Here is a 21,764-nt window from a genome sequence, read left to right as displayed (position 1 = left end):
GTCACAAGGACAGAGGAGAACAGTGTTGAAGTGGAAATATCAGTTTGGGTTCTTATCTATTTGGTAACTGGTAACTCTCTTGAAGTAAGGCACAAAAATTAGCCTTTTTAAAAGATGACTGAAGAGCAAGTGGAAAAGATGCAGCAATATTGCTGAGCTAAAGATGTACCTAGAGTTAAATTCAACCCAGACCAAAAACAAAAAGAGCAATGTTTTAGCCCATACAAGGTTCAAAACAACAACAAAAAGACATGAAATTTAATGACTGTAAACACTCTGTGGGCTTTATAAACAGAAAGGAAACAATGTGGTTTAAGCAGAGTTAACTATTGCTTTTGACTGAAAGAATCTGAGTTGAGATTTTCCTTCCATCTTTTAGTTCACCTGCTTTAGTTCTCTTCAGCCTGCATTTGCACTCATCAAAACAGTGAAATGTTGCTACAATGCCTCCATTTTGAGCTATCCTACTAGCAAGCTTGCAATTTTATCATCCTTATAATAACCATAAGAATACTAGCAGCCTCTCCTGACTTTCAGATTTCTTTCACAAAGGTGACAATAGGATCATCTATGTGACAACAGGAGTACAGTGCCTGACTGTCATGCAATGCCAGTAAGATTTTTCTATCAGAGAGGCTTTTTTGTAAACCAGCTTCTGGCAGCATTCCTGGGCTTACACATTCGAGGCTGTTGAAAGTGATGATGGCTATAATGTGCATTTTTTTTCCTTCTGTTTTTATTCCTTAAGACATTAAAATATTGTTTATTACCTTTAATAAATGAAGAAAGCAAAGTATTATCTGAGATGAAACCATGGACAGAAACAGCGTGTCAGGCACAGAGGAAAAGAAAAGGTGAATTCTGAAATTCTTGTCCAAAAATATGCAAAGAGATGAATGAGAATGAGTGAAGAAAAAACTTTTGTGTTGCTTGCCTTCTCTTAGCAACTCTCTTAAGACACACGTTACCTTTGGGTAATGTTTAGTTCCAGCAAAAGGAGAAGAAAGCCTCTACTGAGTCATTAACAAGTATCCAAGAGCTTGCCCTGGAGCTTTCTCATCTGAGCACTCAGGCTTACTCTGAGATTAACAGTAACCATTCATGCCAAAGAGAGAGAGAGAGGAAAACAAGGTTTCTGACATGGGTTTAGCAGAGCAGCTGAGCATTCTGCTCTGCAACCGTTTTATATCCACCTGTTACTTCTGCCAGATGTTCTGCTGAAATTTGCTTCATGTATTTCCAGTCCTGAGCTATTGTGGAGGACAGCGAATGTATGGTAAAGTGGAGAGGTGGAAATGTCAAGAGGAGGAAAACAGAAAATAGAAAGGGAAGAGCTGCTCCACATAGCAGCAGGAATCTTCAGACTTTAAATAGCCAAAAACTCCTCAGGAATGTTGCTAGAAGGTGGCCAAGTGCTTGTTCTAAATACAACATAAATCGAGTCCATTTAATCTCCCTTGCTGAATTTAAGAAGAGAGCTTTGGTTGTTCAGCTTGGCTAACAAGTGAGTTGGATGTATGGAGTCTCAACTCAAATCTATAATTTTAGTTTTCTAGTGTAACAGGTGAATTTAGGTCATGATTTAGGTCACTACTTAAATATGACTACCCTCAAAAAGGTAGCTCCTAAAAAAAAAAAGGAAAGCAAATAGTTGAGAGGAGGCACAAATCAGTTTTCGAATGTGCAGGAAATAAACAAAGAACAGAAATCTATCAGTTCCACTTACACTTTCCTTTGTCAAAGTTTTCAGGTGAAATAGTCTACCTAGGGAAATCAGATAATGTGTCTTTAAAGTGTCTTAGTTGTAAACGAACGTTAATAAATGTCACATTATAACTCAGCACTTCACAGACTTTACAGAAGAGGGAAAAGCGTGTGCTACCTTTTGGAAACCTGGAAGACAGGGCCACAGTTTTAGTCTGGAGTAAATTCCAAGTTACACTCACAAGGAATTCCTTAATCTGAAAAAAAAAAAAAAAAAGTTCCCTTTCCTCCCTGCGTTGCTGAAGCAAATTCTTGCCATTGAAAATCATTATTGCTGTTTTGTACATCTGTATCTGTCTTTGAAGACAGTTAAACCTCTTCTCAAAAAGATTAAGGCAATTATTATTCATTGCAAATATTAACATTTGTACATTTCAGACAAATCAGATTGCTTGGTTCATTTCATGCCTAATGGGATTAATATAGTACCTTCAAAATCTGGTTACCTGTTAGGTGATACCTTTCCTGCTGCTTAGAGGAAGTAAATGCTAGGAAGCACCATACACCTGCTGTATTTTTAACACAAAGACTAACTAGTACCTGATTTAAGAGTGCATTCATATATTTAGTTCCATTTTATGGACCTAACTACAGCCAACAAATGAACTGAGTAAACATAGAAGCGGGTGTCCCAAGGTAGAAGATGCATACTCAGCTGAAGAGAATTGTTTTTGTGGTCAAAGGTCTCTTATTCGTCTTTTGGTTATCACGTAATATGGAGCTAGATGGAGTCCTGAGTAGTCTCTCCCTTAAACTTCTGATGGGAGTCAAGCTTCTCTTCTCGTTGTTTTCTTACATTTTATTTCCACTGCTGCTGCTGGATAAGCTATCCTTTGAAATATTTAAACCATAGTGAAAAGCAGAACTCAGTTTACATAATGACACCACTTCTTGAAGAAGCCCACCCTCTTCCAGAGTTTCGTTGCCTTCCTTTCCATCTCTCTCCCAAGGAACCAGAATGGATGGATGTTGAGTAAGACTTGCTGGGAGCTGATCTTCTGAGGTACTGCTTAGTGTTTCATTCTGCTTTGCATACTTACAGGAAGAATAGTCTGCTTTGAAACTTTCTACAGAAGCAAACTGGGCACTTGGTCGTACTGGAGATGGTGATGTCACACCCACAGTGTCCACCTTGTCAGTAATAAAGGTCTTGGCACTCCTTTCTTCTTCCAGCCTTGCGAGAGAGTCTCTATGGCCACCAGAAGAAACCTGCTTCCTTGGCGATGGAGGGAGCTGCTTCCCATGGAGGACACTGTCATCCTGACCGTGGTTCCACTCTGCTTGATCATTAGCACTGCTGCAGAGCAGGGTAAGGTTGCTCTCACTAGGTGCATTTGACTTGTTCTAGGAAGAGAAAACATGTGTTTGGCATCACAAGAAACATCTTGTGCACTTTGGAAACAAATACTGTAATGGATTCTGTATGTTCCTAGATCATGAAACCCTCTTAGGGTTCAAGACTACAAAAGAGCAATCCCAAATGCAATGTAAAATCAAATGTTTTTATACCAGACCGTTCCATCTCTTAGCCTTTTGTCAAGAGGAAGGCTCTCTGCCTCCCCTGTGCATTCAACCTCTGTCCAAGCAGTTTAGACAGTGAACAAAGGCACACTTTGCTGGTTTGTACCTATAAAACGAAAAGGAGCTGGACTAGAATTAAAACCAGATGGTATTTCCTCCTTGCTTCAGTAATTAATTATACCAGCTTTTGATATTAAAGTTTTTTGGCCAAAGAAACAAAAATGGGCATTTTATTAATGTGACCCCTGCGTGACTGTCTTAATAGAAAGTTTTACAAGCTTTTTAAGTATTTGCTTTGGAATGTGCTGTTCCAGTAAGGAATCTTCTACAGTAAGATCTGTTTCAGCAAAAGGAAATGTTGGACAGCTGATAGGAGCTGGAGTTCAAAAGCACTTCTGTTTTTTTGGCTAACATCACAGCAGCGACTTGGTGAGGGTTTAGACAAGCAGTTTGTTTACACCACAGGACCTGCACAACTCTTAACTAAACACAGATCAAGAAGGCCTCTTAGAAAGCTCTCCAGTACTATTCTATCAGTGTTTCAGATTCTATTATCTCATGGATTCCCTAACTTAAGATGGAAACATCACCATGTCACTCTGACTAGTGTAAGGATGCGAGGTGAAAATGGAAATAAATACCTTCTAAACTGCATTGAAAAAAAAAGACTAAAACCAGCTCTAGAAATACAAGATTGAACAGCTAAATACAATATTATCTGATTAAGAAAATTATTACTCACAGCTCTGCATATGGTTACTGTTACAAGGAAAAAAATGCTGTTTAAGTATGACTTGGTGAACTGGATAATAGTGTAACCCATTTCTTGTCAGGTTAAAAACCATGATCCAGTGGCAAGCAAGGGTGTACTGATATGCAGCCCTGGCAAAACAGACTAATCATTCTAAGGATGATGATGCCACATCTGAGCTGCACAGGATTCCACTACAAAGGGGTTGGAATTGTTTTTCAAATGAGAGCAGAAAACTAACCGTGGTCTTGTAATCAATGTCATCCATTGACCTAAAGAAATCCAGGCTCTTTGCTCCTGAGAGCTTCCCTTGATCCGAACTATGTGTGCTCAGCGTGTCCAAAATCTCCCCAAGCAAGTCCATTTCTCCTTGATGTTGAGGAGTTATTCCAGCTTCACCAGAATCATCACTGTCATAAAAGTAAGCAGAAGCTTCTTCACTGTCTTCTGACGATAACCTGAAAACAAAAACTCCTCCATCAGCTAGGAATGTAAGAGCCATTTTCTTACAGCCACTCCTGCAGGAAAGTAGGAGAATGCATTCCAAAACTTTCTAAAGGGAACACAAACCTGGAATTTCTCTGTACTCAAAATTTTCCTAAACAGAGATGAATGATATCTATGGAGATGCAGCTATGGTTAGCTGTTTTTTTTCTGGCTCCTGACTCTTCCCCAACCACTCTAGCACTTATTTCAAGTCACTTCAATATGACTTCCCAAATCTTCCCTCCAGGTACTACAGTTCCTCTTTTCCCTCGTTTGTACCTTATATGAGGGCATAGAGTCAGTCATCAGCAAGTTTGCAGATGACACTAAGCTGGGGGCAGATGTGACTGTGTTGGAGGGCAGAAGGGCTCTGCAGCGGGACCTTGACCGCCTGGACAGATGGGCAGAGTCCAAAGGGATGGGGTTCAATACCTCCAAGTGCAGGGTGCTGCACTTTGGTCACAACAACCCCATGCAGAGATACAGGCTGGGGTCGGAGTGGCTGGAGAGCAGCCAGACAGAGAGGGATCTGGGGGTGCTGATTGATACCCACCTGAACATGAGCCAGCAGTGTGCCCAGGTGGCCAAGAGAGCCAGTGGCATCCTGGCCTGCATCAGGAATGGTGTGGTCAGCAGGAGCAGGGAGGTCATTCTGCCCCTGTACTCTGCACTGCTTAGACCACACCTCGAGTCCTGTGTTCAGTTCTGGGCCCCCCAGTTTAGGAGGGACATTGAGATGCTTGAGTGTGTCCAGAGAAGGGCAACGAGGCTGGGGAGAGGCCTTGAGCACAGCCCTACGAGGAGAGGCTGAGGGAGCTGGGATTGGTTAGCCTGGAGAAGAGGAGGCTCAGGGGGGACCTTATTGCTGTCTACAACTACCTGAGGGGTGGTTGTGGCCAGGGGGAGGTTGCTCTCTTCTCTCAGGTGGCCAGCACCAGAACGAGAGGACACAGCCTCAGGCTACACCAGGGGAAATTGAAGCTGGAGGTGAGGAGAAAGTTCTTCACTGAGTCATTGGACACTGGAATGGGCTGCCCGGGGAGGTGGTGGAGTCGCCGTCCCTGGAGCTGTTCAAGGCAGGATTGGACGTGGCACTTGGTGCCATGGTCTAGCCTTGACCTCTGTGGTAAAGGGTTGGACTTGATGATCTGTGAGGTCTCTTCCAACCCTGATGATACTGTGTGATCCTGTGATATTTAGGTAAGTGGTGCTACAGCTTTCCAGCTGACCTAGCCACACACTTTGTTCCAGTGGCAAGGCTCTAACACTGCCACTATTCTTGTGTCATAAGGCCAGTTTTACTGCAGTACTGCCTGTCTTCCAGGAAGACTGGTGCTTTTGTCTCCTTTGATTCATCTGACTCCCACACTACTGCAGTTTTTCCCTATTACTGCCTATCCAGAATGCCACTACAAAGGGTATTTCCATGGCTGTTTTAATTATACCCTTTGAGCACTTCACTAGCTCCCTCTTCCCTACTGCAGGATGGCTTAAGCTTTGTGTTAAAGGCACTTCACAGTTTACATCCATATGTTCGTTACCAAAACTAGCCTCCTGAGCTCAACCAGAGAATACCTCAACCCAACTTAAGCCTAAACTTAGGATTTTCCTCTAACAACTAGAAGGACCTCGATATAGAACTCACAAGGCAATATTTCTCTTTCAGACCCTTCAGAAAACTTTCCATTGTTAGATCCACAACACTGAGTTTAAGTCTGATGATTGTGTCAAGCTTCTGTAGGCACTACAAATAATGAAAAAATGTGATAGCTTGTCCCTCTTTCTCAAAACAGGGTTAATCTTAAACTACTTGACATCATCTAGAGTGAGAATCAAGCTAGCAGCCTGGACACGCATCACTTGATATGAACTTGACTCAGTAACACTGGTCACCCTTTCTCCAAAACATACACACATAACCAAACAGGCTTCTTACTTGCTTGTTCTTTCCATTTCATCATCATCATCTTCATCCAAGGCACAATCTTGGCTGCTGAGATGTTGGTTGAAACGAGTCTGGAAAACAGAAAATTAACATTGCCATGTTTATTTTTTCTAATTAAACATTACTTATTTGGAGGCTGTCACTTTATTCATTAAGACTTCCTCAGCACTTGCCAAGGAAAACTATTTATCAGTCAAGCTTTCAAAGCTTGTTCTAAGAGGATGAAGATGTGTAGTCCTCAGGCATCATCAACTAAAGAGCATGAGAACTGTTTTTTTCTTCAAAGGCTACAAAGGGGCTTACTACTTAGGCAAAACCTTGATTAGCAGAAGACTGCCAAGTGGAAGAAAAGCAAATCTAACAGATACCCTTTCTTGAAGACATGTCACAAAAAGCACTGTGGTTTACTGGTAGAAATGTTTGGCAAGTATTGGCTGTGATCTACTAAGCATGAAGACAATTTTTTTTTTTCGAGTATCTGTGCTAGTTTGAAGCTAGCTGGAATATTTTGGTGAGAAGAACTAGATGACAGGCTGTGAAAGGAAAACAAGAGTGATGCCTACTTCACTCATAGGCTTGCTGAGAGGTAGAAGAACAAGAATCCAGCCATAGATAAGGCACTTCTGCTTGGGGCATTGCCTGAGCTGCACTTCTCCCTAGCCTCTCTGCCATCTCTCTGATTAATCCACTTTGCTTCCTAACCCCCTGGCTGAACCTTCATTCTTCTTTAGGACTGGGGTATGGTTGAGAGAAGGTGGAAGGGTGGTTGGGAGCCCCTCCTGGGGACTCAGGTTTCTGGGAGGGCTGTTGTGTTTCTGTATTGCCTTTTACCTTGTATATTTCTGTCTATAACTGTACATACTGTAAATATCTGCTTGTATATTGAGCTAAGCTGTAAATATAAGCTTCAGAAACATTTTTACATTCACTTTTTTGTGGACTGACACATTTTTCTTCTTCAACAAGTGAAGATTTCACTACAGCAACAAGTTCTGATACCACTTTGCCCCTAGTTCTTCATCCCCAAAAAGGAAATATGGCCCTTTATGCATTAAACCAAGTAGCAGTTGATTGAAGAGAAAACAATTATTAGAGAACTAAAACCTATGAAAGAACCCAAACTAAGCTTCACATTGAGCAGAAATTAAACCAAGTAGCAGTTGATAGAAGAGAAAATAATTATTAGAGAACTAAAACCTATGAAAGAACCCAAACTAAGCTTCACATTGAGCAGATATTAAACCAAGTAGCAGTTGACAGAAGCTAAAATTATTATTAGAGAACTAAAACCTATGAAAGAACCCAAACTAAGCTTCACATTGAGCAGAAATTAAACCAAGTAGCAGTTGATAGAAGAGAAAATAGTTATTAGAGAACTAAAACCTATGAAAGAACCCAAACTAAGCTTCACATTGAGCAGAAGTTCTCAGATGCAATGCAAGGAAAACAACTTGATATTTCTAACTCTTTTCAGTTTTATGAGGTCTTTATGTCATTTCCACCTGTGTTGCCATCAGTCATATTACTCTTTGCAACTAAAGGAAGGTCATCACTCTTTGCAATTAAAAGAGGTTAATCACTAGTTGACTGGATAGGGCTGGTTGCTAGGTTGGACAGGATGACCTTGGAGGTCTCTTCCAACCTGGTTGATTCTATGATGATAAACTGATATTGTTAACTTGTTATCTTACCAATTACTGCCACAACTACAGTTAATGCTTTCAGCTTTATTTATCTTCACTGGGACAACTAAAATACTTTGTTTCACTAACACTTGTAATCCACTACCTCCCCAAGGAAATCCTAATGTGACATTCATTGTAATTAAAGCTCCGACCCTGAATTGACTTGCAAAACCCTGCCTGTGTCTCACTTTTTTTGCATCAGAATTAGATGCTGCCATCATAGTCACTTCTACCAACATCAAGACAATATTTTGCAGGAAAGAAGGTTCTTGAAAAACGTTGGACAATGATTGAAAGCAAATCCAAAACCAACACCTATGCATCTATAGATGGATTAACTTTGTCTATGAAGTAAAATCCCACAAGACAGCACTCATTGATTTGTAGAATCACAAAATGTCAGGGGCTGGAAGGGACCTTGAAAGATCATCTGATCCAGCCTCCCTGCCAGAGCCCAACCACCTGTAGCAGATCACACTGGAACACATCCAGATGGTTCTTGAATATCTCCAGAAAGGGAGATATCCACAACCTTCCTGGGTGGCTGGTTCCAGTGCTTTGTCAGCCTCAGAGCAAAAAAATTCTTCCTCAGGCTCACATGGAACCTCTTATGCCTGAACTTGCACCCACTGCCCCTTGCCCTGTCACTGGGCATCACTGAGAAGAGGCTGGCTCCATCCTCTGGGCACTCACCCCTTACATATCTATAAACATAGTTTCCTCCTCTCCAAGCAGCACAACCCCAGCTCCCTCACTTATTATTTCATTGAAATAATAAATGTTTCAAGGAGCAAATTTTTAAAGACTCAGAAAAACAAAGAAAAATCCCCCCCCCCCCCAAAAAAAAAACACAAAGGAAAAAAGATTAAACAGAAAGGCTTTGCCTTTGAGAAACAGAAGCTGAACAAAATTCATTAGAATTAGCAAAAAAACCCCACAGATAGTGATCCCTCCTCACAGCAGCTATCAATGGCATCATGCAAGTGTGCTAGTGAGAGCAAGAATAACATCAGACAGAGTGGCTGGACAGCAGCCAGGAAGAAAGGGACCTGGGGGTACTGGTAGATAGTAGCTGAAGATGAGGCAGCAGTGTGCCCAGGTGGCCAAGAGAGCCAATGGCATCCTGGCCTGGCTCAGGAACAGTGTGGCCAGTAGGACAAGGGAGGTTATTCTTGCCCTGTCCTCAGCACTGGGCAGGCCACTCCTTGAGTGCTGTGTCCAGTTCTGGGCTCCTCAATTCAAGAGAGATGTTGAGATACTGGAAGAGAAAGAGAAAGAGAAAAGAGAAAAAGAGGGAGGGGGAAAGAGAGAGAGGGGGAGAGGGGGAAAGGGGAAAAGAGAGATGAGGAGAGGGGGAGAGAGAGAAAGAGAGGGGGAGAGACGGAGAGAGGGAGGGGGGAAAGAGAGAGGGGGAGAGAGGAGAGATGGGGAGAAGGGGAAAGAGAGAGGGGGAGAAGGGGAAAGAGAGAGGGGGAGAAGGGGAAAGAGAGAGGGGGAGAAGGGGAAAGAGAGGGGGAGAAGGGGAAAGAGAGAGGGGGAGAGGGGAAAAGAGAAAGGGGGAGAGGGGAAAAGAGAAAGGGGGAGAGGGGAAAAGAGAAAGGGGGAGAGGGGGAAAGAGAGAGGGGGAGAGGGAGAGGGGGAAAGAGAGAGGGAGGGGGGAAGGGAGAGGGGAAGAGGGGGAAAGGGAGAGGGGAAGAGTGGGATAGAGAAGGGGAGAGGAGGAAAGAGGGGGGAGAGGGGGAAAGAGAGGGGGAGAGAAAGGGGGAGGGAGGAAAGTGAGAGGGGAAGAGGGGGAAAGAGGGAGGGGGAGAGGGGGAAAGAGGGAGGGGGAGAGAGGGAAAGAGGGAGGGGGGAAGAGGGGGAAGGGGGAAGAGGAGAAGAGAGGGGAAAGAGAAAAGCGAGAGAAAGAGAGCGATCTGGCTGTAAATAACAACATTCTCCAGAGTTTACAGCTCTGTAAGCAAGTCATGGAGAGAACCAGCAACACACGTTTCTGAATGTGCGCCTTTCCTTTTGGAGCTGGAATAAAAACAAGTGCAAAGGAGGGGCATATGCAGACTACTTTGCAGAGAAAGAAAGAAACCCTTAATAAATTCCAAAAGGAGCACCATAAATCTTTCTCAGCAGTCCACCAGGCACAGTGACATAGTAACGTGCACCTGCAAAAGCTGTCCGAGCCATTTAAGAGGGCTCCCCATTCCTGACGTACCCTGCTGTTTGCAGTTATTTAAGCTTTTAGTTTCTGTCTTCTCTGCATTTTGAAGTGTGCACCCTTTTTTTAATACCTTTTTATGAAAAAAAGACAGACTTCAGTTTCCTTCCTGATCAGCATTCTAATAATAACCAGAGCATTTCAATTTATTACTGCAAGAAGCGATAGGGTAACACTTCTCTCTTGCTGCAGCAGAACTTTGTGACTGCTGTCATGGTTCTGCTATAAAATAAAGCAACAAATGTCCTTAAGCTGCTCAGTTGTTTTGCATCTTCCAAAGTATAACACATCTGCTTTATACCAAAATATGAACTTCTGCTAAGTCAAACTCTTCTCACTTTTAGGTACACTGCAGTGCTAGAATCCATCCCTTATCCTGCTCAGAATATTAGAGTTTACTACACTTAAATATAACAAGCTTGTGTTCTCCACAAGGCACTCTTGAAGCATCAAGCCTGTATGTACACTAAGGCAAAAGAAAACTGCAGCTGGTGTGGGGATCTACCTCCTTTTTTGCATGCACTCTGTTTTCTGGCCCACTTCAAAACTCTCATTCTGCAAGTGGTGGGCTGCTTGTACAGTTGTGGTAAACGCTGACCACCCAGACCAGGAAAAGAAGGTGCTGACAGCATAAATTCAGGGAGAACCAAACAACGTGAGAACAGGTCTCACAAAATGCACTACTTTGATATAAAAATGTAGAGCAGACACATGAATGCTGAAAGATTTAAATGTGAGATAGCTACACTCTTGATTAGGCACAAAAGTCAATCTGTGAAATGCCAGCTTTTTATTTAATGCTAGACCTTTCAGAAGCACAGCTTTCTGGAATGAGTGCTTATTGATTGATCCTAAGGCAGGAAGTTTAACAAGGCTGCTGCTATTAATTGTCCTCCAAGTGAGAAACAAACTTCTGATAAATGGCAGCACACGTGCAGTTTCACATTTATTAGATGCTCAATACATCAGCAGACAGCAATATCTGCTATGGCTTAAACCTATGAAGTGCCCTCTCCTTTTACTTAAATATTTAGAGATTAGTTATTCAGTACAAGAAATCAAAATAAATCCATGTGCACTATTATTGATGGCTAAGTATTTTATTTCACCTATCCTCCCACTCACGGATGTAATCATGGCTTCATTTTCAGCAGGGAAGCAAAAGACTACTCAGTCAAACTTTGACTTAAGCACAACCTGCTACCTTACTACTTTGCAGTTAAAGACAGTGGCCTAAAGCAATGGATAACAGAAATCACCAAAAAGAATTTCACATAACATTCCACAGGGGCTGGTACTGATGGGGAAGAGGGAAAGAAGAGATTAAAAAAAGAAGTGCAGTTTCTAATCTTTCCCTTCATCAATCCTCTTCTTTTCATGGGTTATGGTACAAACATGCATAAGAAGTACAAGGGATACCAATTGGAATCACAGAAGTGGTTCTAAACCAGTCACTAGTGGTGTTCCCCAGGGATCAGTGCTGGGCTCAGTCCTGTTCAATATCTTTACTGATCATCTAGACCAGAGGATTGAGCCCAGCATCAGTAAGTTTGCAGATGATATCAAGTTAGGAGCAGGTTTGGATCTGTTGGAGGGTGGGAGAGCCCTGCAGAGGGACCTTGATAGGATGGATGGGTGGGCAGAGGCCAAGGGATGAGATTTAACATGGCCAAGTGCAGGGTTCTACACTTCGGCCACAACAACCCCAAGCAGCACTACAGGCTGGGGACAGAGTGGCTGAGAGCAGCCAGGAAGAAAGGGACCTGGGGGTACTGGTGGATAGTAGCTGAAGATGAGGCAGCAGTGTGCCCAGGTGGCCAAGAGAGCCAATGGCATCCTGGCCTGCATCAGGAACAGTGTGGCCAGTAGCACAAGGGAGGTTATTCATGCCCTGTACTCAGCACTGGTCAGGCCACACCTTGAGTCCTGTGTCCAGTTCTGGGCTCCTCAATTCAAGAGAGATGTTGAGACACTGGAACGTCTCCAGAGAAGGGCAAATGAGCTGGTGAGGGGCCTGGAACACAGCCCTGTGAGGAGAGGCTGAGGGAGCTGGGGGCGTTTAGCCTGGAGAGGAGGAGGCTCAGGGGTGACTCATTGCTGTCTACATTTATCTGAAATGAGGGGGAGGAGGTCCAGGCTGGATGTTAGGAGGAAGTTTTTCCCAGAGAGAGTGATTGGCGTTGGAATGAGCTGACCAGAGAGGTAAGGGAGTCACCATCAGTGGGTGCTAGGTTGGACTGGCTGATCTTGGAGCTCTCTTCCAACCTGGTTGATTCTATGATTCTAAGCATCAGGGCTGGAAGGAACCTCAAGGATCATCTAGTTTCAGCCCCCCTGCAATTGGCATGGACACCTCACACTAGATCAGGCTGCTCAGAGCCACATCCAGCTCAGCCTTGAAAACCTCCAAGCATGGCAATTCCACCACCTCCCTGGGCAACCTGTTCCAGTCTCTCACCACTCTTATGAGGAAGAAGTTCTTCCATTAGCTATACAGACACTAGGCCAGGGTAGATCCAAGCAATAATTCGAGATTAAATGTTTCAAAAGATGCCTTCAAAAACCTTCCTGTGTGCTTTTCCTTACAGAAAGCACCACAAAGTAACAATGTGTCACAAAAAATAATGCCCTGATACCAGATTAGTGGTTCTAAATATTAATTAAATAGATACTATCTATGATTCTGTATTTGGCATTTCAGTAACAATAAGGAGCCTACAAAGCAGAAATTAAATTAACAAAGAAAATTCTGTTTAGTGGCATAGACAACCAGGTGATGGAGTTGGTGTCCCTGGAGGTGTTCAAGAAAAGCCTGGATGAGGCACTTAGTGCCATGGTCTAGTTGACTGGCTAGGGCTGGATGCTAGGTTGGACTGGATGATCTTGGAGGTTCTCTTCCAACCTGTTTGATTCTATGATTCTATGAAATGTGTAGATAAGAGTCTAGACACAGTACTCTGAAATAACAGGTAGGCTGCAATGCAACAGAGATCTCCGCTGACTGCTATAAAGTTAAAGGAAATGTTAACATTTGGGCTGAGGTAGGACTTACTGGAAGTAAGGATGATTAAATTGTTGAGATATTTACTCAGGGACAGCATATTACAATTACTTAGATTCTGAATTTGTTCTGCAGTGAAAAATTAACATTCTCAAGCTTCCTACTGTGCTAGTTTGAAGCTAGCTAGAATGTTTTGGTGAGAAGAATTTGGTTACAGGCTGTGAAAAGGAAACAATGGTGATGTCTACTTCACTTATAGGCTTGCTGAATGTATAAGAACAAGAACATAAATATAGATAACAGAGTTCTCTCTGGGCTTTGTGGGCTGCACCTCTCTAACCTAACCTGCCGTCTGTGTAACTAATCCATCTGCTTTCTAACCCCCCTGGCCAACCCTCCAAGCTACCTTGAGCATAAGGCAGAGTCTTGGGTAAGGTAGAGGGGTGAGGGGAAGGTGGAAGGGTGGTTGGGAGCCCCTCCTGGGGACTCAGGTTTCTGGGAGGGCTGTTGTGTTTCTGTATTACCTTTTAACTTGTATATTTCTGTCTATAACTGTATATACTGTAAATACCTGCTTGTATATTGTGCTAAGCTGTAAATATAAAGCTTCATTCAATTTCCAGAGCCTCTGAGTCTAGTCTGGGTGATTGTCCAAAGGAGGGGGAGGAAGGTAACACCCAAACCATCACACCTACCTTTCCTGCACACAGCCACTAGTTGAGAATTTTGTAATACTGCCTTTTATTTTTAAAGATTCATCACACTTCTGCAATTTTTAATTTGAAGCTAGTTCTGGTGTTCTCCAGAACCAGTTCCTGTTCTCTCTGAAGAACCACAGGTGGCTATTGACTCAGAAAGCCTGCACCATCTCCTGGCCCACTGAACAAGAGCCATGCCTCACGCTGCCCGCAGTCGGGTGTCACCTCCATACAGCCAGATTTCACTCATCCTTCTCAATGGCACAGAGGCTATTCTTAGCCAAACCAGCCATTTACAGCTGACACTCCGTGGCACCATGCCACAAATCGTTCTAGCTGTAAAGAGTGCACCAGCCAAAGGCAGCCTGGCTTCACTTCCATTTGCAGCACGCAGCATTGTGAGTCTTTTCAAATAGGACACAGAGATTTTCAGTGTCATTTGCAACAACTACAGCAAGCAGCTCTTCTATAAGAAAGTGTTCCTTATAGAATGAGAGAATCATAGAATCAACCAGGTTGGAAGAGACCTCCAAGATCATCCAGTCCAATCTAGCACCCAGCCCTATCCAGTCAACTAGACCATGGCACTAAGTGCGTCAGCCAGTCTCCTCTTCAACACCTCCAGGGACAACGACTCCACCACCTCCCTGGGCAGCCCATTCCAATGCCAATCACCCTCTCTAGGAAGAACTTCCTCCTAATATCCAGCCTAGACTTCTCCTGGCACAACTTGAGACTGTCCCCCCTTCTTCTGTTGCTGGTTGCCTGGCAGAAGAGACCAACCCCACCTGGCTACAGCCTCCCTTCAGGTAGTTGTAGACACCAACAAGCTCACCCCTGAGCCTCCTCTTCTCCAGGCTGAATGCCCCCAGCTCCCTCAGCCTCTCCTCACAGGTCACAGGGCTGTGTTCCAGGCCCCTCACCAGCTTTGTCACCCTTCTCTGGAGATATTCCAGTGTCTCAACATCTCTCTTGAATTGAGGAGCCCAGAACTGGACACAGCACTCAAGATGTGGCCTGCCCAGTGCTGAGTACAGGGGAAGAATAACCTCCCTTGTCCTCCTGGCCACACGGTTCCTGATCCAGGCACGGATTTTGTGTGTGTGTGTGGGGGGGGGGTGTGGTGTGGTAATTTAAAGAAACTGATTCACCAGGCAGAATTTCCAGTAAGTTTGGTAATTAGTAGAGAGATTTCTCAAGTGTTGTTTACTGCAAAACTCAAAGAAGAACAGGCAGCCACAAGGTTTATGAGTGCAGACTGAACAGCAGCACCCTCCTGCAGAGACTTGCTGCAGTCCTTTGCTTTAACCATGGTGAGCAGAGATTAAGGCAGAGAAAAGGAAAGAGCTCACACTAATAAAAAAACTGAAATAGTAATAAAAAAAGCTTTACAAATCTGTACTGCTTCTTTTTGCTTTAAATCTGTTCACTGCCTACTTTAAAATCAGTCACTGACACTGTTTAGAGGCTGTATCTACTGTCTTTGAGTGTACTTATTCCTTGTGCTAGTTTGAAGCTAGCTAGAATATTTTGGTGAGAGGAATTAGATAACAGGCTGTGAAAAGGACACAGTGGTGATATCTGCTTCACTCATAGGCTTGCTGAGATGTATAAGAACAAGAACACAAATATAGATAAGGGAGTCGTTCTCTGTCTGTTCTTGGGGCTGCATGAACTTCTCTCTCTAACCTGTCTGACTAATCCATCTGCTTCCTAACCCCCCTGGCCGACCCTCCAAACTACCTTGAGTATAAGGCAAAGTCTGGGGTAAGGTAGAGGGGTAGGGAGAAGGTGGAAAGATGGTTGGGAACCCCTCTTGGGGACTCTGGTTTCTGGGAAGGCTGTTGTGTTTCTGTATTACTTTTTCACTTGTATATTTCTGTATATACTGTAAATCTCTGCTTGTATATTGTGCTAAGCTGTAAATAATAAGCTTCATTCAATTTTCCAGAGACGCTGAGTCTAGTCTGGTGATTTTCTTAAGTTGGAGGGGGGGGGTGTGTGGGTAACACTCAAATCATCACATCTTTATTTTGGCCTACACTTGCTTACATTAAAATCAGTCACTACCACTGTTTAGAGGCTGTATTGACTGGCTTCAAGTGTACTTAGAGTTCCACGTTGTAGTGTGCATGCCTGAAAGTACAGTGCTGGGCCTCATCCTCTTTAACATCTTCATAGATGATCTGGATGAGGGCATGGAGTCAGTCATCAGCAAGTTTGCAGATGACACTAAGCTGGGGGCAGATGTGACTGAGTTGGAAAGCAGAAGGGCTCTGCAGCAGGAACTTGACCTCCTGCACAGATGGGCAGAGTCCAATGGGACGGGATTCAATACCTCCAAGTGCAGGGTGCTGCACTTTGGCCACAGCAACCCCATGCAGAGATACAGGCTGGGGTCGGAGTGGCTGGAGAGCAGCCAGACAGAGAGGGATCTGGGGGTGCTGATTGATACCCGCCTGAACATGAGCCAGCAGTGTGCCCAGGTGGCCAAGAGAGCCAGTGGCATCCTGGCCTGCATCAGAAATGGTGTGGTCAGCAGGAGCAGGGAGGTCATTCTGTCCCTGTACTCTGCACTGGTTAGACCACACCTCGAGTACTGTGTTCAGTTCTGGGCCCCCCAGTTTAAAAGGGACGTTGAGATGCTTGAGCATGTCCAGAGAAAGGCGACGAGGCTGGTGAGAGGCCTTGAGCACAGCCCTACGAGGAGAGGCTGAGGGAGCTGGGATTGTTTAGCCTGGAGAAGAGGAGGCTCAGGGGTGACCTTATTGCTGTCTACAACTACCTGAGGGGTGGTTGTGGCCAGGAGGAGGTTGCTCTCTTCTCTCAGGTGGCCAGCACCAGAACGAGAGGACACAGCCTCAGGCTGCGCCAGGGGAAATTTAGGCTGGAGGTGAGGAGAAAGTTCTTCACTGAGAGAGTCATTGGACACTGGAATGGGCTGCCCGGGGAGGTGGTGGAGTCGCCATCCCTGGGGCTGTTCAAGGCAGGATTGGACGTGGCACTTGGTGCCATGGTCTAGCCTTGAGCTCTGTGGTAAAGGGCTGGACTTGATGATCTGTGAGGTCTCTTCCAACCCTGATGATACTGTGAAGTAAGATTACACATGATACACGAAAGCATCCTAATGTTTGAGTTGCGCAAACTCCACTCAAAAAGAATAAAGCAAGAGAGTAATGCTTGATTTCCAAGAGGTGTTGTGCTATGAAAACCAAGGGTTACAGACAGCAGAGGACACATTCGTGCCTGCACCGCTCCGGAACGGTATCGAAGCCACGAGAGGGCACTCTCGTAATCTACAACTCGAATATTGGCTGCCTGGCTTTTTCATCTGTAATTAGAAGCAAATCTGACTGTTCTGCAGAATGAAGAGATCTTACTGACACACCAAGACAAAAGATTTTTCTCTGGATTAAAGGAAATTAATGATATCTACGATGTTTTTTTCCAAATGACATCACATTAGCTAAAGAAACAGAATTTCCTAACCAACCAAAGCTTACTTTGAAACTATGTCACAGAAACAAAACATGATTGTCACAAATACTGAGACCTAGCTTTTAGTGTCATCTGTAAACTGGAATCTTTTAGGCAATGAGAGCAGAAGAACCTTCAGCCATATAACCAATATTACCTAGTAGAAGCACCCTCTCAGCCATATAGCCATTATTATCTGTGGGTGTTAAGCACAGATGTGATCTCAAGCACATTTTCTGAATCCAAATACAGATGAATGCCCTTAATCAGAGATTTTATGTTTCGGGAATGATTGTGGGGTTGTCTGTGGGATTACACCTCCCCCTTAGTGTTCAGTCACCTTATACAGAATATATGTATTCAGCACTGCATTATCACAAACATTTTGTCTCCTCTTTTATGTTCTCAAGGAAAAAAAAAAAGTCTGCAGAATAGCCCACTCTTAACACCTTTTTCAGGTTAGGAGAGTAATCAGTTACTGGGTGCCCTTTGTAGCTAATGATTATGTCATTTATTTTCCTGGCCATTGTAGGGGTACTGATAAATGGGGCACTCCAGAAAGTAAGGTTATTCTGAACACATCTTCCTGCCTGACACTTGCTATCTTTGTTGAACATAAGCCAAGTAAAGCTACTGCAAGCTGAATTACATCTTATCTAGTTACTAGGATAGACTGCAACACAAGTGTAAAAGCTTTTACAGAAGAACAAAAAATGGTAATCCTCTTCTCTTCGAGAATACCAAGGAAAAACTTTAGTCTAACTTGGGTTTTATTACCTTCTTAGACACTGCATTTAGATCCTGCAAAGTCATGGGAAGTAGTTCACTTGGTTTCTTCAATATACAGGGATTGACACACAGGGATTGCTGGTCAATCCACACCTGGAATCCAAAGGCCTGTTTCCATTATGGCTGCAAGGTAGTGCACACCTCAAGATACAGGTAGGGCACAGGTTTCCTTTGAGACACAGGGACATCATTAACTTACTGATTATAAAGTGAACTGGTAGTTCTTTGCATCTTCCCAAGTCTTTTATTAGGCACTAAATACATTAGGACTACTGAAATGCTCCATTTTTAATGAACTACACTATCACATGATACAAAAGCAAAATTAGAGAGGTCATATTCATGAAATCAGCTTCCTGGCATTCTGTCCACATTCATAATAAATGTGCTCTCTTTTTCATCATCTGCTCATTTGGAATAGTTTCATTGAGCTCTTGTTGCATTTAGGCCCCTCCCTCCCCAGAAATCTGCATTAGCTGGGAGCATATAGAGAAACAGAATCAAAACAGATGATGAAAAAAAATGAATGCAGAGTAGTCTAATCCATGCACTGCTGCCCCTCCTCATCTATACTAAGTCAGCAGCATCAGTGGCAAGATACTGCAGAGCTGAAGCAATCCTGTGCTTGCATTAATTTTTATTGCAGAAATTTTAGCTGGTCGTGTCTTATATCTTCTATATACTTAATTAATGCTGCAGAGAAACCGTACCAGAGACATATCATTAGCTCTAGGCATTAAATGGTTAACAGCCATGCACACGCCAGGGTTTTAATAAGGCTTAACAATAAAAAGCTTCAATCTTCCACTTTCACTAGATTTTGTTGTGGTTTTCCCTTGCTTAGGGCAATCCATCTGTTAATGTTGACTTGCAACGCAGTTAGGCTCGCACCCATATAAAAAGCCCAGAGCAGCTAAGCTAAGCAGGAGTGAGCTCAGATGAGTATTAGAGAGACAGAACAATTCATCTTCGGCACAGATGAGCGGCGTGTGCGTGCCCGCGCCTGCACGCAGGCTTCAGCTCCCCTCAGTTCTTTTTACAGGGGAGGCTTCCAAAATGCAAATGATAGGAGGGCAAAGCTGATCACTACAGTTTGCAACAACACATTGAATTATTTATCCCCTGATTGGGTTTGGACAGCTATTTTATGTGCTATAATTTGTTCTGATTTGCTGCTGTTGTTTTTGGTGTGTTTTTTTTTAAAGCTGTTACTGCTCTGGAGAAAAGAAAAAGAACAACGACCACAAAAACAAACCACACACACAAAAAAAAACCCCACTCACCCAAACCAAAAACAACCAAACCCCAAACAGTAAAGCCACTATGACAGCAGTGACAAAGCTTGGTAAATATTCATTGTTAAAAATGACTCTGCACTGTGACCAGTGCTGGTATTCTCCCTGGACCAAACTGGCCTTGTTTTCAATAGAACCAGAGAGTATCCTTTCCCTTGAGCCCTGTTAGGCTGAGGCTGCAGTTGGAACTGTCATCTTCACACAAAAGCAAAGGGGGTGGGTTTTACAAACGCAAAGCCTAATTGGGAGATCTTCATGGCTTTACCCTTGACATTTATTAAAGCCTCATCAACAAAACAGGAAATAACCAAACTAATTAGCAGACCCACATGCAAACTACTCTTTGTTGGGGTAAAAGCAGATTCACTTCCTATTGTAAAGGAAATGTCCTCCCACAGCCCAAATCCCTGTAAGGAACTGATCATTAAAATGCTATTTACAAACTTGGGTATTGCACACAATGTCTCCACGTAAATATCTTTTACAGCACCTCAGACAACTGTTACTGTTTAACTGTTTCAAAGAAGTGGAGAATGAAAAGCTCAATGCATGCATCTAATAGGACATAAAAATGTACCACCCATTTTTTTATCTATTTACAAGCTTCTACACGTTTCAGTATGGAAGACACAGTAATAAAGTGCAGAGGTGCCTCTTGTTTGGAAGCAAGACGACCACTAAAAGCAATCTCCCTCTGTTGGTTGTTTGTGTGTAGGTTTTGGGAGGATATTCAAACACACTGACATTGCAACTTAATGTCTGGTCCTTAGTTTAAATACACACAGTGCATAAACTGTGTATAACTGTGTGCATAAACATTGCTGGCACTACCTTTACACTGCTGTGAACACTTATGGGCACCATTTTAGGAATCTGGGTGGACAGCTTCATTTGCAGGATAAAGAGTTACAGAACAGCAACAACAACAAAAAAGGACTAAAACTGACACTGGCAATGTGTGAAATTCACTGAGTCAAAAAGGTAGCATCAGTACCAGACCAAGGATAGTGTCTCTCACACACATGCACCAAAAAGCTGTCCTGTTGTTCAAAATGGTTTCACTGGCTGAACAGGTCACTCACATAAATATCTGTCCTGGTGAGGTTTGCACCGTTCCTGTGCTGCCATCATGCCCTCCAGGAATGGGTGAGGTGGGGGCTTCTGCTGCCAGGTGTTTCACATACAGTAAGGCAACTTCTGCATTTGAGACAGGACTGAAATCCTTCCTTTCTCTACTGTGGTTTCTCCAGTTCCTGTGAAACTTGGTGACACTCTCCCTTTTTAGATGTCAAGTGCATCAGGACATGTTGGTTCCTGGCAGTGCTGCCATGCACAACAGAACCCAAGTTCTACATTTGATGGGGGGACAGGAGCTGAAGAGGGCTAAGTCAGGCCACAGAGACATGAGTAGTCTGCACTGTCTAAACAGAAGCAGAAGTGGATACCTGAGCTGTGTGGGTTTTGGAAAAAGTAAGTGAAGGAAATGTCAGAGCCCAAGTTTGAGGAGGAAGTTCTTCACCATGAAAGTGGTGAGAGCCTGGAATGGGTTGCCCAGGGAGGTGGTTGAGGTCCCATCCCTGGAGGTGTTTAAGGCCAGGCTGGATGAGTCTCTGTCCAGCCTGATCTAAGGTAGGGTGTCCTTGCCCATGGCAGGGAGGTTGGAACTAGGTAATCCTTGTGGTCCCTTCCAACCCTGACTGATCCTATGTAAAATTCATACATAAGTGTTCATTACATGTATAAAAAACATGCAATAATGATATCATGTAACAACATATACTCACACAATAACATATGTACATATGCATGTATATAGTCCCAAAAAGGAAGTGTTACAAAATCTATTTTCTCTGAAATACAACTGTCAAGGTGTTAAAACACTTGCCAAAATTGAGCCACTATACCTGTTACTTCAAATCAAGACAAGATTAGAGAACAAAAGGACAAGAGACTGACATTTTAATAATTAGCTGAGTTAGCAATAATAATACACTACACACTACTTGAGCATGCTTAAATGCCATATGACTGCCAAACCCAAGTGCCCCAGTATAAGAACATTTAAAAGATAGCCCAACACAGATCTGTGAATACAGCAGAAAGATTTTGCTGCCCACAGGCTGCTAATCACACTATCCAA

The 21,764-nt window shown here is 43.5% G+C and overlaps 1 protein-coding gene across 4 annotated transcripts in view; it reads right to left on the bottom strand.

The window, feature by feature from the left end:
- Positions 1-2,308: 2,308 nt before the first annotated feature.
- The window catches only part of DENND1B (DENN domain containing 1B), a 186,023-nt gene continuing 166,567 nt past the window's right edge, over positions 2,309-21,764 (bottom strand). For 3 of the 4 annotated variants that reach the window (XM_064147138.1, XM_064147137.1, XM_064147139.1), the window contains 3 exons: positions 6,459-6,538; positions 4,278-4,494; positions 2,309-3,108 (listed from right to left, as the gene is read on the bottom strand). In XM_064147138.1, the coding sequence (XP_064003208.1) occupies positions 2,557-3,108; positions 4,278-4,494; positions 6,459-6,538 (849 nt within the window). In that variant the 3' untranslated portion in view covers positions 2,309-2,556. Of the gene's footprint in view, positions 3,109-4,277; positions 4,495-6,458; positions 6,539-18,369; positions 18,453-21,764 lie in introns of those variants that run through there. The other variant, XM_064147140.1, reaches the window with a different exon arrangement.

The sequence above is a fragment of the Pogoniulus pusillus genome, chromosome 8 (assembly GCF_015220805.1).
Source record: "Pogoniulus pusillus isolate bPogPus1 chromosome 8, bPogPus1.pri, whole genome shotgun sequence".
Classification (NCBI taxonomy): domain Eukaryota; kingdom Metazoa; phylum Chordata; class Aves; order Piciformes; family Lybiidae; genus Pogoniulus; species Pogoniulus pusillus.
Note: the sequence above shows the minus strand (reverse complement) of the source record. Positions and strands in the feature narration are given on the sequence as shown.